The 15,975-nt window shown below is 38.1% G+C and overlaps 1 protein-coding gene across 11 annotated transcripts in view; it reads right to left on the reverse strand.

The window, feature by feature from the left end:
- The window catches only part of nrxn2b (neurexin 2b), a 664,725-nt gene that overhangs the window by 276,562 nt on the left and 372,188 nt on the right, over positions 1-15,975 (reverse strand). For all 11 annotated transcript variants that reach the window (XM_083532478.1, XM_083532485.1, XM_083532477.1 and 8 more), the window contains 2 exons: positions 4,668-4,787; positions 4,030-4,411 (listed from right to left, as the gene is read on the reverse strand). In XM_083532478.1, the coding sequence (XP_083388604.1) occupies positions 4,030-4,411; positions 4,668-4,787 (502 nt within the window). The remainder of the gene's footprint in view (positions 1-4,029; positions 4,412-4,667; positions 4,788-15,975) is intronic.

A 15,975-nucleotide genomic window follows, 5' to 3' on the forward strand; every position in this document is an offset into this window, starting at 1 on the left:
GCAAATGTTGTATTGCTTGGGAAAAAGCTGAGCTATAAATATGTCAGTATGACGAGGGAGGGTAGAAGAGGATGCTGAAATAAAAAGCTGTGAGGCAGCATTTGGTCTCCTCCTATTTGAACAGATTTTGTTCTGTTCTTACATAAAAAAACAAACAAACAAACAAACAAACAAAAATCACACATCCAAATAACAACAAATCTGTGAGCTGTGAAATTCCAGTTTAACAACTAATAGAGAAGAAAGCTTGCTTGTTAAAAGAAATGTTTTGGCTTACAAGCTGCTGACATTTTTCTTACATTCATAAACCCGCAAATATCACTACAGCAGTTTATTGACAGCAGTCTGAACCCTTTGAGAGGGAAAACAGACTCTTTTGTTTTATGGATAAATATTAACCTAAGACTTGCTATTTTTTCTCTGGTGTTAGAATTGCGTCTCATTGACGTTGTTCTAATACCTGGAAACTAAGTCTTGGAACAACACTAATGTGATGGAAAATGCTATAAAAATAAACAAGACTAAATCAGTGGATATGAGAACATATGAATTGGGTAGTGATGAGACAACACATGGGTCTAAACTAATAATCATATTAGGTACACTTAGAGGAAAGTTACTGAGACATTTTTAGTGTTAATAATTTTTTGGTCAATTCTCTGTTGTGTTCTAATGGGCTATGTCTACATTTTCCAATTAGATTTGGACTTGTGTTTGTGATTCTTATACAGATTTAGCATTTTAGCATTTAGCGTCGCACAAGCCAGTGCACTCTTAGTGCCGGTTTCAAGCGTCAATTAAACAGGGAGGGTTGCGTTATGAGGGGCATCCAGACTAAAACACAAGTTTTAATGCTACAATGCACGAACATGCTAAATCGAATATGCGGATCACAAACCATAATTTCATACCAGATCGGTCAAGGCCCAGGTTACCAACGAGCGCCACAGGTATTGTTAGAAAAACAGGGTATCGTTGAAAATTGGGCTACTGTTGGCGGAAGGAGAGGAGAAAGACATCTACAGATACAGCAGGAGAAGTGTAGGTGAGTGTAGGTTTAAGTTGGTAAATTAAATGTTGGTACTATGACTGGTAAAGGGAGAGAGGTAACTGATATGATGTAGTGGAGAAAGGTAGACATGTGTGTTTAGGAGACCAAGTGGAAGGGTAGTGAGGCTAGGAATATTGAAGGTGGTTTTGAACTCTTATATTATGGTGTGGATGAGAAGAGAAATGGTGTAGGGGTGATTCTGAAGGAAAAGTACAGTAAGAGTGTAGTGGAGGTGAAGAGAGTTTCTGATAGAGTGATGAACGTGAAGCTGGAAGGTAAAGGGGCGATGATAAATGTCATTAGTGCTTATGCTCCAAACAGTTCGAAAAAAAGAAAGAAAGAAAGAAAGAAAGAAAGAAAGAAAGAAAGAAAGAAAGAAAGAAAGAAAGAAAGAAAGAAAGAAATACTGGTAACTGGGGCAAACTTCAGTAGGCATGTAGGTGAAGGGAACGGAGGTGATGAGGAGGTGATGGATAGGTATGGGCTTAAGTAGAGGAATGTGGAAGGGCAGATGGTGGTAGATTTTGTTCAAAGGATGGAAATGGCAGTGGTAAATGCTTATTTCAATAAAAATAAGGAGCATAGGATGACGTATACGAGTGGAGGAATACACACAGGTGGACTGTATTCTATAGAGGGGATGCAACCTGAAAGAGATTGGAGACTGTAAGGTGTTGGCAGGCAACAGTGTAGCTAGACAGCATTGGATGGTGGTCTGTAGGATGGCTTTGGATGTAAAGAAAAAGAGGAAGAGAGTGAGGACTGAAAAAAGAATAAGATGGAGCAAACTGAAGGAGAAGGACTGTAGTGTGAGGCAAAAGGCATATAAGGATTTTTATGAGAATTTGGACACTAAGGAGGGAAAAAATGATTTGTAACGATTGGCCAGGCAGAGGGACCAAGCTGGGAAGGATGTGCTGCAAGTTAGCGCAAAAAAAGTTTGCAGATGGAAGTGTGTTTACTAGCGAGGTCAGTGTGTTGAGAAGGTAGAGGGAGGATTTTATGCAGCTGATGAATGAGGAAAATTTGAGAAAGAGAAGGTTGGAATATGTGGAGATGGTGAAGAAGGAAGTGTATAGGATTAGTAAGGAGGAAGTGAGAGCAGCTATTAAAATGATGAAGAGTGAAAAGTCGGTTGGATCAGATGACATACCAGTAGAAGCATGGAGATTTTCAGCAGAGATGGCAGTGGAGTTTTCAACCAGATTGTTCAACAAGATTCTGGAAGGTGAGAGGATGCCAGAGGAATGGAGAATGAGTACTGGTACTGATCTTTAAGAATAAGGGAAATGTGCAGACCTGCAGTAACTACAGAGGAATAAAGTTGATCAGTCACACCATGAAGTTATGGGAAAGAGTAGTGGAAGCCAGGCTGAAAGAACAGGTGACCATCTGTGAGCAACAGTATGGTTTCATGCTGAGGATGAACACTACTGATGCAATATCCTCAGAAGTATTTGCATTGTGTGTTTGTGGATATAGAAAAAGCGTACAGCAGGGTGCCGAGAGAGGAGTTGTGGTATTGTAGTCTGGTATGTCAGAGAAGTATGTGAGGGTGGTGCAGGACATGTATGAGGACAGTGTGACAACAGTGAAGTGTGCAGTAGGAACGACAGACTGGTTTAAGGTGGAGGTTGGACTGCATCAAAGATCGGCTCTGAGACCTTTTACTGTTTGTAGTGGTGATAGACAGTCTGACGGACGAGGTCAGACAGGAGTCTTCATGGACTATGATGTTTGCGGATGATATTGTTATTTGTGGTGAAAGTAGAGAGCAGTTTGAGAAGAGCCTGGAAAGGTGGAGGTATGTGCTGAAGAGAAGGGGAATGAAAGTGATTAGGTGTAAGACAGAGTACATGTGTGTGAATGAGAGGGAGGGTAGTGTAGTGGTGTGGTTGCAGGGAAAAGAGGTGGAGGAGTTCAGGTACCTAGAGTCAGCAGTGCAAAGTTGTTGGAGAATGTTTTAGAGAAGTGAAGAAAATAGTGCAGGCAGGGTGGAGTGGGTGGAGAAGAGTGATAGCAGCAGTGATTTGTGATATTTGCAAGAGTGAAAGGGAAATGGTTTATAGGACTGTGGTGAGACCTGCTATATTGTTCGGTTTAGAGACAGTGGCATTAAGTAAAAGACCGGAGGCGAAGCTGGAAGTGAAAGATGTTGAGATTTTCATTTGGAGTGATGAGGATGGACATGATTAGAAACGAGTTTATTAGAGGGACAGCGCATGTAGGACGTTTTGGAGACAAAGAGAGAGAGAGAGAGAGAGAGAGAGAGAGAGAGAGAGAGAGAGAGAGAGAGAGAGAGGACTGATTAAGATGTTTTAGACATGTGCAGAGGAGGAACATGGGGTATATCGGTAGGAGAATGCTGAGGATGGAGCCACCAGGATGGAGGAAAAGAAGAAGACCAAATAGGAAGTTTATAGATGTGGTGAGGGAAGACATGCAGGTAGTTGGTTTGAAAGAGGCAGATGTAGAGGGCAGGCGGGTATGGAGATGGATGATCCGCTGTGGCAAACCCCTAATGGGAGCACACGAAAGAAGAAGATAAAAAAGCAACAAATCTGGATTTGTTGAATGAATAAAATAATATAAATGTTTTTGTTCATTTTGATTTGATGATTACCAAAGGTCTGACTGAGAGTGTGAATATTTTGTAAAAGAAACACTGAAGTTGTGATGCTTAAATGCACTTAAAATTCACATTCTTGATTTAAACGTAAATATCAATTGCTCTAAAAAAAAAATAAAGAAGGCAATAAATAAATGTCACAGTTCTGCGGCAATATAAAGAAAAGGAATCTCATTACTTGAACGAAATGCCAAAGTGTGGTGCAATGATTCATAAACCTGTCAGATAAGAGATACCGAAGGCAGCAGGTAGTAGATAATTAGCTTAAAATCAACAGATTTATACCCCTTGAGAATGTCGCTTGAATGTCGTGGCCATATCTGAGGTCCACTAAAGGCTCGAGACTCACCCTTTAACTAGCTCCACCACAATGAAATCACTTCCATCTCCACTGTTGTAGAGAATCAGGCCATCTGAGCTGGTGGTTTTGAACTGGAAGAACAGGTACATGGAAGCATATGCTTGCAGCGTAGCCAGCGCCAGGTAACTTCCTTTGCTCCTGAAGGTTACAGGGTCAGCAATGATGTGACGCAAGCCGAATCGCGCGTTGAGCTCGCAGTAGGAGATATCGCCATTCTTGCACTGGTCAAGGTAGGGCACGCCGTTGACCGTCAGTCCCTGTAGGTGGCCGACAAAGTTGGATGGGATGACGGAGATGAACTGTCTTTCTGTCATGATGCCTGTCTCGATGTTGTGGAACTCGAGACGGGTGTGGGCTCCGGTCATCTGACCTAGAGATAGGTAAATGGTCTTAGCAATGAATTGGATAAGTCCTTCTTACAGACAAATTGAACTAGTCCTGTAAAAAAATATAAATATAAAGAATTATTTTCCCTGACCAAATCCAGATATGATTTGGGTCCAATTTTGTAACACTAATGTAAATTAACCTTTTAAATATCAAGACATTATAATAACTATGTGGGACCTGGCAAGGTTTTACTGCAGGACTTGCGGGCTAAGCTTGGTGTAGAGACCCTTCATTACCTTCAGTAGTCACATTGTCCACAGAGAGCTGCAGATTCTTGCCTCTACGCACGACTTTTACTGAATGCCATTCATTATCGTTGAGCTTCTGGCCAGCATACAGAGTTTCAGGACCTTTACCTACAGGAGGAACGTTCAGTCAATCACCCAGATACACATGCAGACACATAATCTCTGTCTCAATCCGTACAGTGAATATCATCAGTTTACATATATGGAACCTTGCATTCTAAAGAGGAGAGTACCTGAGTGAACACACACATACACACACACACATTCTGTATGCACTTATGCAGCAAACTTTCCAACCTTCACAAACAACAATGAAGAATTCCTCCACATACACTCACATGGAAACCTGTTAAACCTTTTTCCCCCTCACACACTGTATTTCCTGGTTGATAATGGTAACAGAGTTTGTAGTATTTCCAAAGGCTTGATACAATCTCAAACCTATGTAAGATTTGGGTTGTATAATTTCCATTAGCACAAAATAAAGCACATTTGGCTTTCTTCTTTCTTCTTCTTTTTTTTTATAGGTACCCCAACTTTTATCTGTAATATCAATAAAAATACTTTTTAATATAAATTTTATGCCAAATGGTAGAGATGAGCATTTAAATTTACATGGTGCAAAACTAAGTCAAAATTGTTCATTTATCATGCAAACTATTCACCGCTCAGGAACATAATCCATACAGATTTAGGGGAGCTGTCTTTTCTTTCTTTTTTTTTTTAATTCTCCAAACCTGTCAGCAGTGTTTTAGCAACACCTTCTCCCTTGTCTATATGAATAACAACCTCTGACTGGGTGAAAGAAAAAAAGCAGTAGTGGATAGTTGGAGTACGAAAGAAGTAGAAATAGAGAGAGAGTGTCTAACTAGGTCATTGTGAGATTCACAATGTCACCTCAAATCCAGTTCCATTCTCCATGTGACATTCCTTGCACTATGGAACTCTGACAGGGCATGCTGGGTAATTGGCTGGGCCTGAGTCGTCATAATGCTTGAGGCCAATAGCGCTTTAGCAGGATTCAAAGCACATGAAGATCAGCGTTCACGTGAAGTGAAGCATGGCATCACCATGGCACGGATTTGAATGTGGCTTTCACTGGTGTTGTCTATTCACTAAAAAGGGTTGATTAATAGCACTAGTACTGTTATGTCCTTAATAACATATAGCCACAAAATGCACTATTTAGCCTCATGTTCCCAGCCCAAAAGCCCTCAAATATTTTGCTTAATGAAACTTCTTAGTAAAAACTAACTAGATATTAGACAACATTACATAGAAAATGTTAGCGAAGCTTAATTCTAACCAGACTAAGAACATCTCAGGCTTGTGATTCAGCTTAGGCCAGGTTTCTAATTTATAATATTGTGTATTTATTGTTTCCTTTCTGTAATCTGGAGTGAGTTTAAAGAAGGCAATTAGTCTGAATTTGGAAAGGAGTTCAACTGTGTGATTAATCTGAAAGCCAGGGTAATTAATTTGGTTCGGAAGGACTGTCAAGCCTGAGACTTAACACACTGACCATAAAGCAGAAACAATTACCTAATTAAAACTGTCTCTGTTCACTCTCCTTCATGGTCATAAAAAGTCAAGGAGAAACGTATTTCCTTTAAAAGAAAGGATAAAAGTTGATGTATGCATACGAACGACTAATAATAAAAGTAGACCCACAAGACGTTATATATCGTTATATAATTGGTGCAAGTTTAAGAGGCAAAGTAAAAAAAAAAAAAAAAAAGGCAGTAAGTAATCGTGTAAAAGAAATTCTGTCAGTGTATGAGTTTTCAATTGTGTATCTAATCAATGCTTGTTAGATGCAGAGTTGTAGTTTTTCATTAATGATGTAGGTATGCAATTTTAGATGTGGTCTAAGTATCTAGCAAGCAAACTGAATATCCAAACTCCAAATGACTTTTGCTATATTTGCAAACTGTAAAATCAGTGGTGGACAGTAATGAAATAAATGTAATTTGTTACTTTATTTAAGTAGCTTTTTCACATATCTGTACTGTACTGAAGTTTTTCCATTTGGAGAGACTTTTACTTCAACTTCACTACATTTTAAAATCAAATATGGTACTTTTTACATTTCTGCATTTTGCAAAACCATTTTATTTATGAGTGAATGAAAACTTAACTGGTCGCCACAAAACAGGGTCGAGCGCCCGCTTTGGTTGGATTTCCGCTTGGTGGTATCTACTTACCACAAACAAACCGTTCAGCATGAGTTCAACAGCAAACATTTTCAGAGGAATCAATGATGGAGTTTCTAACTTGCCACAACACCTGTGGTCTTATTTGTGCAATTTATTTGAAGTACAGGTAGTCCTCTACTTATGATGGAGATACGTTACGACGACCCCATCGTGAGTCAAAAATATTGCAAGTCGAAGATGGTACTATCACTGTGACAATCTTTCCTGCCTAATGCTGATTTATAATTTTAATTTTCTGTTTTAAACTGATGGCTTTCCTCTTCTTTTTTTCACTACAAGCAGGAGACATACTTGGGCACTTAAAATACATGCTTTTATCACTAAAATTGCTGTTTGAAACAGAAAAAAAAAATACACCCTGAGACAAATCTACTCTGTCGACCGCTAGTGAGAGTGGGGCATCTCACAGAGCGAGAGATACCCTCATCCCAGCTGCACGTCCAACGTATCGTACATGGTACGCTGCTGCCTGTGACTGTTGCGCTAAAATTTAATTTTATGATAATTTTTATAGATATCAATCAGTGTTTTGACTTATTAATAACATTCTATTAATAGATCGTGTGCTGAGAGTAACAGTAGAGTCTTTTCACATAAACTGAGTTGATTAAGCAAAGAGTTTAATGACAAAAAATATATATATAAAATAGGACATCATAGTTCTTTGGAAACTAAAGATAACTTAAGGGAGCACTTTGACTTTTACTGGAGTAATATTTCACCTACTGTATCTCTACTTTAACTCAAGTACAGGGTTTGTTTACTTCATCCACCACTGTTGTAAAGTCGTTTTTAATAGCTAAATGTCTTATACTGTGTATGATGTATTTCTCCAAGAATGTGAATTCATTTAAATGTGAAGGTTCACTGCCTCATACACTGCGTGACTAAATTCAAGAAGACTGGATTATCTTCAAAAAATGTTCTCCAATGCTGACTCACTGAACACAAGAGGACCAAATCTTGGTCATAATCAAAGGTTCACAGATTGAAACCGAATCAATGAAATCAAGAGGAATAAATCTGTCATCACTAAAAGGATCCATTGATATAAACAGTGACACATTAAATGCAAGAGGAGCTCATATTGGCTGTACCTTAGGGATTCGCTGACTCAAGTTTTGCAACCATGCCAGTACCCAGAATGTCCGATAATCATTATTGATATTTGGAGTTAAGGTTACAGTTTTGGGGCCTGTCAGCAGCAACTGAACAGAAGTTATGGCTGATACTGGCTTGTTTAAAAGACACTAAATCACTTAGGTTAGGGATAAAAACAAGTCAAATCAGTAACTGTGTCCATTTGAGGAAGTTCGAAGGATGTGCACTGCCAGAAGGCTGACCCGCAGGCAATTGATGGACTGTTTCTTACACACACACACACACACACACACACACACACACACACACACACACACACACACACAGGTTCCCACTGAACCAAATTGTTAGAACAGATGAAGATGAACATACATAAATGAAAATTCTAATGTTGCACCTTAAATCATTTCCTGCAGTGCTTCAATTAAGAGCGATTCAGCCCAGTCGTCAAAACATGATCATGTGTTCCATTCCACTGAAAGCATTACGCTTCATTACTCTGAGACTGATAATGTTCACGTGTGAATAAGTAGGGGGTGTATGTGTCGGAGTGAATGTGTAGTAAGCTACATCTTGAGGAATGTGTTGATGTGTTTTGTGGGTTGGTGTGTGTGTGTGTGTGTGTGTGTGTGGAAAAGAGAAAAAGAGGAAGTAAGGAAGGTATGACCTCATTCAGAAATATACCGTCCACTTCTTCACACTGAGAAAGCATAAGGTTATGCTGCACACACATACACCCACTTATTCACATTCGTTTCCCTTGAACATCATACCAAAAAGCTCTCCCAAACATCCACGTTATCTGAATCCTTACTCTACTCCCCAGAGCAGAACTTTCACTGTCTCTATCTCTCTCTCATCCCCACTTTCTCTCTTCCTCTCTCTCTGCATAACAGCAGCAGATGGGCAATATCAAACTGGCATCTTACCAGACAAGACAATAAGCCTGGCATTCCATCAGCACTACACACAAACATATACACACAAAGAAACAGATGGCATGCGTTGGACAAACCAGCATTGGATATAAATAAGCCCCATACCGTGAGCTCTCTCAGGATGTGAGATGTAATCAAGTATCTGTTTCCCCTCTGACTGTTTTTAGTTAAAAGGCAAAGCAAAAGTCTCCCAACAAGTACACAATGCTGCACACAGAGATCCCTCTTCAGGTAAAACTAGTTTGTAGACTTCTTCTGTTTGTTTCAAGATCTTAAATATCTAGTGTTTAAACTTCAGGAGCTCACTCTCAGCTTTTCAGTGTTCAGGCATGCCTAACCTTCATATACTTTCTGAAGGCTCAACCGAAACTTCAAATTCTTACAAATATCTAAGCTTTAGATTCTTGTATTAACCTTAAGGGGGCCACTCTGACCTTCATTTTAAGGTTCTGATGCTTGGTTTAAACTGAAGCTCCCACTTTCAGAGTGGTATAAAACACTTACCCTTCAGATACTTGTTGTAACCTTCATATTTTTTATCTAATTTTCACCTTAAACATTCGATTCTCGCTGGAACCATCTAAAACTCACTGTTACCTTCTGACTCTCGGGTTCTCACAATAACCTTCAGATTTTTGCTGTAGCCTTCTGATTCCACTGTAAACAAACTGTAACTTTTTACATTTTCAATTTAAATAACTATAACCTTCAGACTGTCCCTCTAATATATACTTTATATACCCTTGATTTTTACACTAGCCATTAGATTTTAGCTTGAACGCTCCAGTTCTCACTTCAGCATTCTAATAGTTGCATTAACATTCTGAAGAGTTGACGCTGACGCTAAGCTAAAACATCTGAGCTAAAAGATCACACAGTGTTTAACCATCACGTGCGTATTCTCCACTTCAAATACTCATAAAAATCTAACCTTGAAATGCCTGCTGTAACCTTCAACTTCATATAAGTGAAGGATGGATGGAAGGAGTCCGAGTGTAAATCAGTGTAAATCCTTCGTTGTTTGTTTTTTAACCTTCAAAAATATATTATAAACAGCAGACACTCGATCATCTAATGTTCAGCAAAGCCTGCAGATGCTTAGTCTGAACTTTGGATGGTCAGTCCATGCGTGCAAGCTGTAAATCTACAAATTCTCATAAATATGAAACCTTCTGATTGTGCCTGACCCTTAATAAACATTGTGAAGGATTAACCATTAAATTCTGGCTGTAAATTCCAAATCCTCTTAAATGGCTAAGATGGTAATTTCTGATAGATATATAGATAGATGCATGTTACCCTTTATATTCTCAGTCTATCCTTCACACGCTCTGGCTAACCTTTTACTTGTCAGTCTACCCTTTAGATGCCCAGTATAACATTTTGTTTGGCAGTCTAACCTTCAGATGCTCAGTCTAGCCTTTAGACATTCGCTTTAACCTCCACAAACTTATTTCAACCATCAGCTACTCAATCTAAACTTGAAATGTGCAACAACACCTCAACAATACCATATGTATCTGATATTGTGTGCTATTTATAGCCAGAAGGATTGAACTCTGATAACCTCAATTTAACCATCTTTTCTTTGTGTTCTTCACATACTTGATCTGGCTGACTCATTCATCTGATATGAGTAGAAGCACGATCTGCTCGCCATTGCTTTTAATGATAATGTTATTAGATTAAGTATTTCTGTTCTCTGTTACACACTCTGCCTCACATCCCCATCTGTGTTTGTGTTTGTGTGTGCTGTGCTAATCACTGCCTCGTCCACCCTTCACACATGATTGCTCATGCACTTTCTGGGCATTAGGCATTCTGGGTATGTTTGTGTGTGTGTGTGTGTTTGTAGAGTGTGTGCCAGGACAGTGGGCATAGTAGGGTAGCATATGAGAGAATGCCAAAGATAATCACAGCACTCTAAAATACAAATGCTGTGAGAAGTAATGAGCCACCCATAAGCAAAGATTACAGTGTGACTCACTCGCTGATCAAATGAGAACCTGGATTTTATGCAGCTATAAAAACAAAGTGCTAACACTGGTAACACTGTTATATATTATATATGATGCTTTTAAATGTTTTATTCTGATGGCACAGGTGGTATTGATTACTTTCCCATAACAGCAGCTTAGACTGTAGTGTTCGCTGTAATACATTACTATGGCAACAGGTCATTCTCAGGGATGTCCATGACAGACATTTATTTACCGTAATTTCCGGACTTTAAAGCGCACCCATATATAAGCCGCACCCACTGAATTCGACAAAGATTTTTATTTTAAACATAAATAAGCCGCACCTGTCTATAAGTCTACATTGAAACTAAAGAACTTTACACAGGCTTTAACGAAAGACAGTGTCTGTTACACGATGTAACTGGTGAAATATGTTGTGGCTCCTTTAAGAGCAGAGCGGCATTTTGGGAATAGCCTGCCGCCGAATTTTTTGGTGTGCCAGACCGAGGAATATGTCCTTATTATTTCCAAAAACTCATTTCTAAGTTTCTTTGACTAACCCGTAACGTTGTTGCCAAGAAAAATAAAAAAGCATGAGTTTTGGAAACCTGTCTGTGCTTATATGATTTCTGTTGAGTTTTAGTGAGCTCTCCCATGACCCAGACTAAACAGTAGCCTACCAAGAAAGTAATTGTTCACTGTCGTCCTCCTTCCTTTCACAACTATTTCTCTCAGGATTTTATCTTTTGGCATCGTCGTGCACTAAAAAAAAAACGTTTAGCGTTTTTTCAGGAGGAGTCTCTAATGCTAGAGCTTGATAATGACACTGGGCATCACATAGCACATCTTGTACCACCCTTACATCGATTACTCTGTTTTATCCCTTACATATGAAATATATTATTTCTGCACTCTGTTTCATTTAATGAGAGAACGTATCCATTTAACAATTCGCCCTTAGAGAAAATAAAGGCTACATGTACATTGATTATTATTGGTATGAAAAGTAATCAGGTCCTCATAAAGATGAATGTTAATGCAGCCTAATTGTTTTTTAATGAAATCTGATGTACTATCCGTAGGCAGATTGCAGTATATTCGCCAATTTAATGAGTATGCATTCCAAAAATGAAACCTCAAAGGAATTGGGAAAATTTAAAGAAACATGCCATGGATGCTCTCTCTCTCTCTCTCTCTCTCTCTCTCTCTCTCTCTCTCTCTCTCTCTCTCTCTCTCTCTCTCTCTCTCTCTCTCTCTCTCTCTCTCTCTCTCTCTCTCTCTCTCTCTCTCTCTCTCTCTCTCTCTACATCACTGTTAAATTGGTCTGTAAAACACTAACACTCACATTTCACACACAGAGCCAGAGGGAAAGAAAACCTGTTATACAAGCCACTGTCACTAAGATTAGTGCTATAAAGTGTAAACAACCGACCACATTCATGCACAACAGGGAATTTTCGATGCCTTGTGTAATACTGTACTGAAGCTAAACAAATTTATAGCTACACCCGCAATGCTAAACTTAGCGTAATTTTTCATCACCAGATAGGAATAGGAAAAAGATGCAATGTGCTTCGTTAGTTAATAAAGTACACAAGTCTGGATACACCAATTTTTTTTCTGTATAAATATTTAAATAACTTCACCAGCTCTGAATAAAGCCATTAACTGGAGCTGGAATACTGCATGGCCGTAACTGTATTCCAGTTTTAAAACTCACTGGTCAGGATGATTACAACAGTGTGTTGGTCATTTTCACCAACAGTTACTTCCAGTGTACTAATTCTTTGTTGTCATATAAACAGTTATGTTTATATGACAACAAAGAATTAGTACACTGGAAGTAACTGTTAGCCGCTCTGGATAAGAAGGTTGCCCAATGCCATAAATGTAAACTATTCTCGAACTTCAGCTAAAGCAGTGTTTAACCCTCATAAGGTCTTCGTTTCCTGTTTACAAATCTGGTCTTTGGGGTCTATATGACCCCAACAATTGATAGAGAAATTACACAAAAAATATACATTTTTAATTATACAAATAATATATATATATTTTTTTTGTTTACTTCTCATCTATTTATTAATGCTGTGTTTTGGGAGATATAAAGTACTTTTGCACCTATACTACACCATAAGCTTGCATATGAAATATAAATTTTTTATGAAAAAATCACTTAAATGATGATCTAAATTTCTGATTTATGCTGGATTTATACATTTTTTTTTGACAAATGAAGAAAAAATATTGAGTTTTTTTCACATTTCCCATTCATTTCAATGTGGGGTCATATTGACCCCGAAGACCAGAAGTGTAAAACATTTTTTTACATACCTTCAGAACAACCGAATCAAGCCCAGTTTTTTTGTGTGTGTATAGATAGATTATGTAGGAAAAGTCACAAAATATTATTCCACTCAGATGAAGGGAACCCTTTTTTTTAATCAAGGAAAAGTCGATTGGGGTCATATAGACCCCAAGGACCGATTAAAGGGTAATATGTTCTCTATAAATCACACCTATACTGAGACTGCTGCTTATGGACAACCCACAACCCTCCAAAAAAAACAGTACATATTCTATATTTGCAAAAGATCACCTTGATACCCAACAATGCTTTTCTGGGACAAAATTCTCTTGACAAATAAGACAAATCTATCATTTAGAAAATAAATAAATAAATTGCACCTCAAAATAATGCCATCATGATTTAGAGCTGCAGTGTTGTGTCAGGACCTGGACAACCTATAGTTTCTGAAGAAACAATGATTAAAATCTTTTATAGGAGAATTTTACATTAACAATCTGTTTAAGAGACGTTCAAGGCTGCAATCAGACAGCAAACCAAACACACAAGCAAATCATTGCAGGAGTGTTTGAAGTTTTAGGTCTGATTAATACGTGTCACACGCTCTGACTGTGCGATAACATGCGATTAGAAGATAATCCTCTTCTAGAGGAACTGTAGACCTGTGAATAAAGAAACACGCCATATTTTGTTTACGTTATCATTATTAACAGAATAAGTGAGTGTCAAAAAGAAGTTTAAGATGAGTGTCAAAATAGCAAAAACACACATTTTTTGAACACTGCAAAACCATTGTCCTTAATTGTCCTTGACAACTGTTTTATCGGCAGAAGGTATAAAGTTTCTCCTTAGCATTGTCTTATCAGCCGCTACAGGAAACATTTGCTGGATTTCATTTCTACTTTGGATCATTTTAAAATGGTCTGAAGATGATTTATCAGCGTGGTCAATAAAGAAATGACGAATATAGATTTGTTCTTGGGTTTCAGCTGGATGGGTTTTCTATTTTTTACCTTGAAGGTCATTTTAATTTATTTTTTTTTTGCCTTTTCATTTTTACAACTAAAGTTTTAATCTCTAAAGACAAAAAACAAGAACATTTTGGTGTGTTGTGGCCATATTGTCTATTAATCTTAATATTCGCAGTTTGGGAATTGGGAAATAAATGTGCCAAAACTTCTAGGGCTAGTCTGCAAAACTAGGTTTTGCATACTATGTAAATGAACGGCCACCAAATTAGAAAATATCATTGCTAAAAAAACATGACTAGCATGTCCAATGGACACTTGGCATGAACTTGCATAGCTTGGTAGTTTGTGCCTTGAATGACATGAATTTATTTGTAGGTCAATGTCCTAACAATATAAAAACTGCTACATTGTAAGCAAAAAAAAATTCACATCATTTGCAAGGACTTTAAAATACTTAAAAAACTACAGTAAATATAATTAATAACAATGCAGACTTACACATCTTTAATCAGCATTTATCTAAGACTGTCACCTTTTCTGTCAGAACAGTAACGCTTTCAGGTCATAGTTGGTAAACACTTAAATCCACTATCATGCCCTGACACAGGTCTGCTCTTTGAGGCCGATGACAATGGCGGGTTGATAGAGGTGGCAGAGCAGCAGATGGCTAATCAGATAAAGGACAGTGCTAGAACGAAATTGAAAATCGAATGGAAAGGTAGATTAGTAAGACTTGAACTGTATGAAAATGGCTTGCCTTCAATCTGAGGTTGCACCCTCTCATTGTATCACTTTATGTCACAAGCTCTTCCTTTTTATCTGGACTAGCCAAAGACACAGTGTCTTTACTGAACAAGACTACAGTCCTAGAGTCAATACTGTTAATACTGGCTATGGTCTGTTCTGGTGGATGGGGTCACTTTGAACCCCATGCAGGGTTGTGGTGTGTTTTCATATTCACAGTCTTTTTAATTTGTTTGTTTATATTAAATGTGTAGGTTGTTTTCTCTGCTGTCTAATTAAAAGAAAATGCTTGAGTAAAATTAAAATAACATTAATATACATATATTAATATTCATGTATGAAAAATGATAAATGCATGGAAAAACAGTAGATATTTAGAAATTCACACTGAACAGCATGGCCAAAAGTTTGAGAACATTTGACCATCACACCCATATGTGGATCTTCCTCAAACTGTTGCTACAATATCTGAAGGACACAATTTTCTAGAATGTCTTTGATTGCTGTAGCATTACTTTTCCTTCAATGTAACTAAAAGGCCCAAACCTCTTCCAGCATGGCAATGCCTCTGTTCCCATTGAACACCTTTATGATGATTTAAAACTCCAGGCACCTCCACACTCAACCTACGTGCCTGAACTTACTAATGCTCCTGTGGCTGCTAATGCCATAAAATCTAGTGGAAAGCCTTCTCAGAAGTGTGCGAATTATTGAAACAGCAAATTAGGGATTGCATTATAGTGCATTGATAAGACTATTTGGATAATCGAATGGCGGCATGATACAAACCATCAGTGGTCTGTCATAACCATGCTCATCAACTAATTCTGCATGTCGTACAATACAGTTAGTACAGTCCACATCAAATTAATTTGAAATTGCTGATGGGCCAAGGACAACCTGATAGTAATTCACCTAGTTAGCAGCAACAGCTATAAAATGGAGAATATTGGTGTCCTCAAATTTTATAAAAGTGGTTTTTTGACAATGTTTTTAATCAGAGACCCCACTAAAAAGCTAAGCAAGTCTGACCTGATCTTGTCATCCCCATGGACAAATA

This window comes from Silurus aristotelis (assembly GCF_946808225.1).
Source record: "Silurus aristotelis genome assembly, chromosome: 27".
NCBI lineage: Eukaryota > Metazoa > Chordata > Actinopteri > Siluriformes > Siluridae > Silurus > Silurus aristotelis.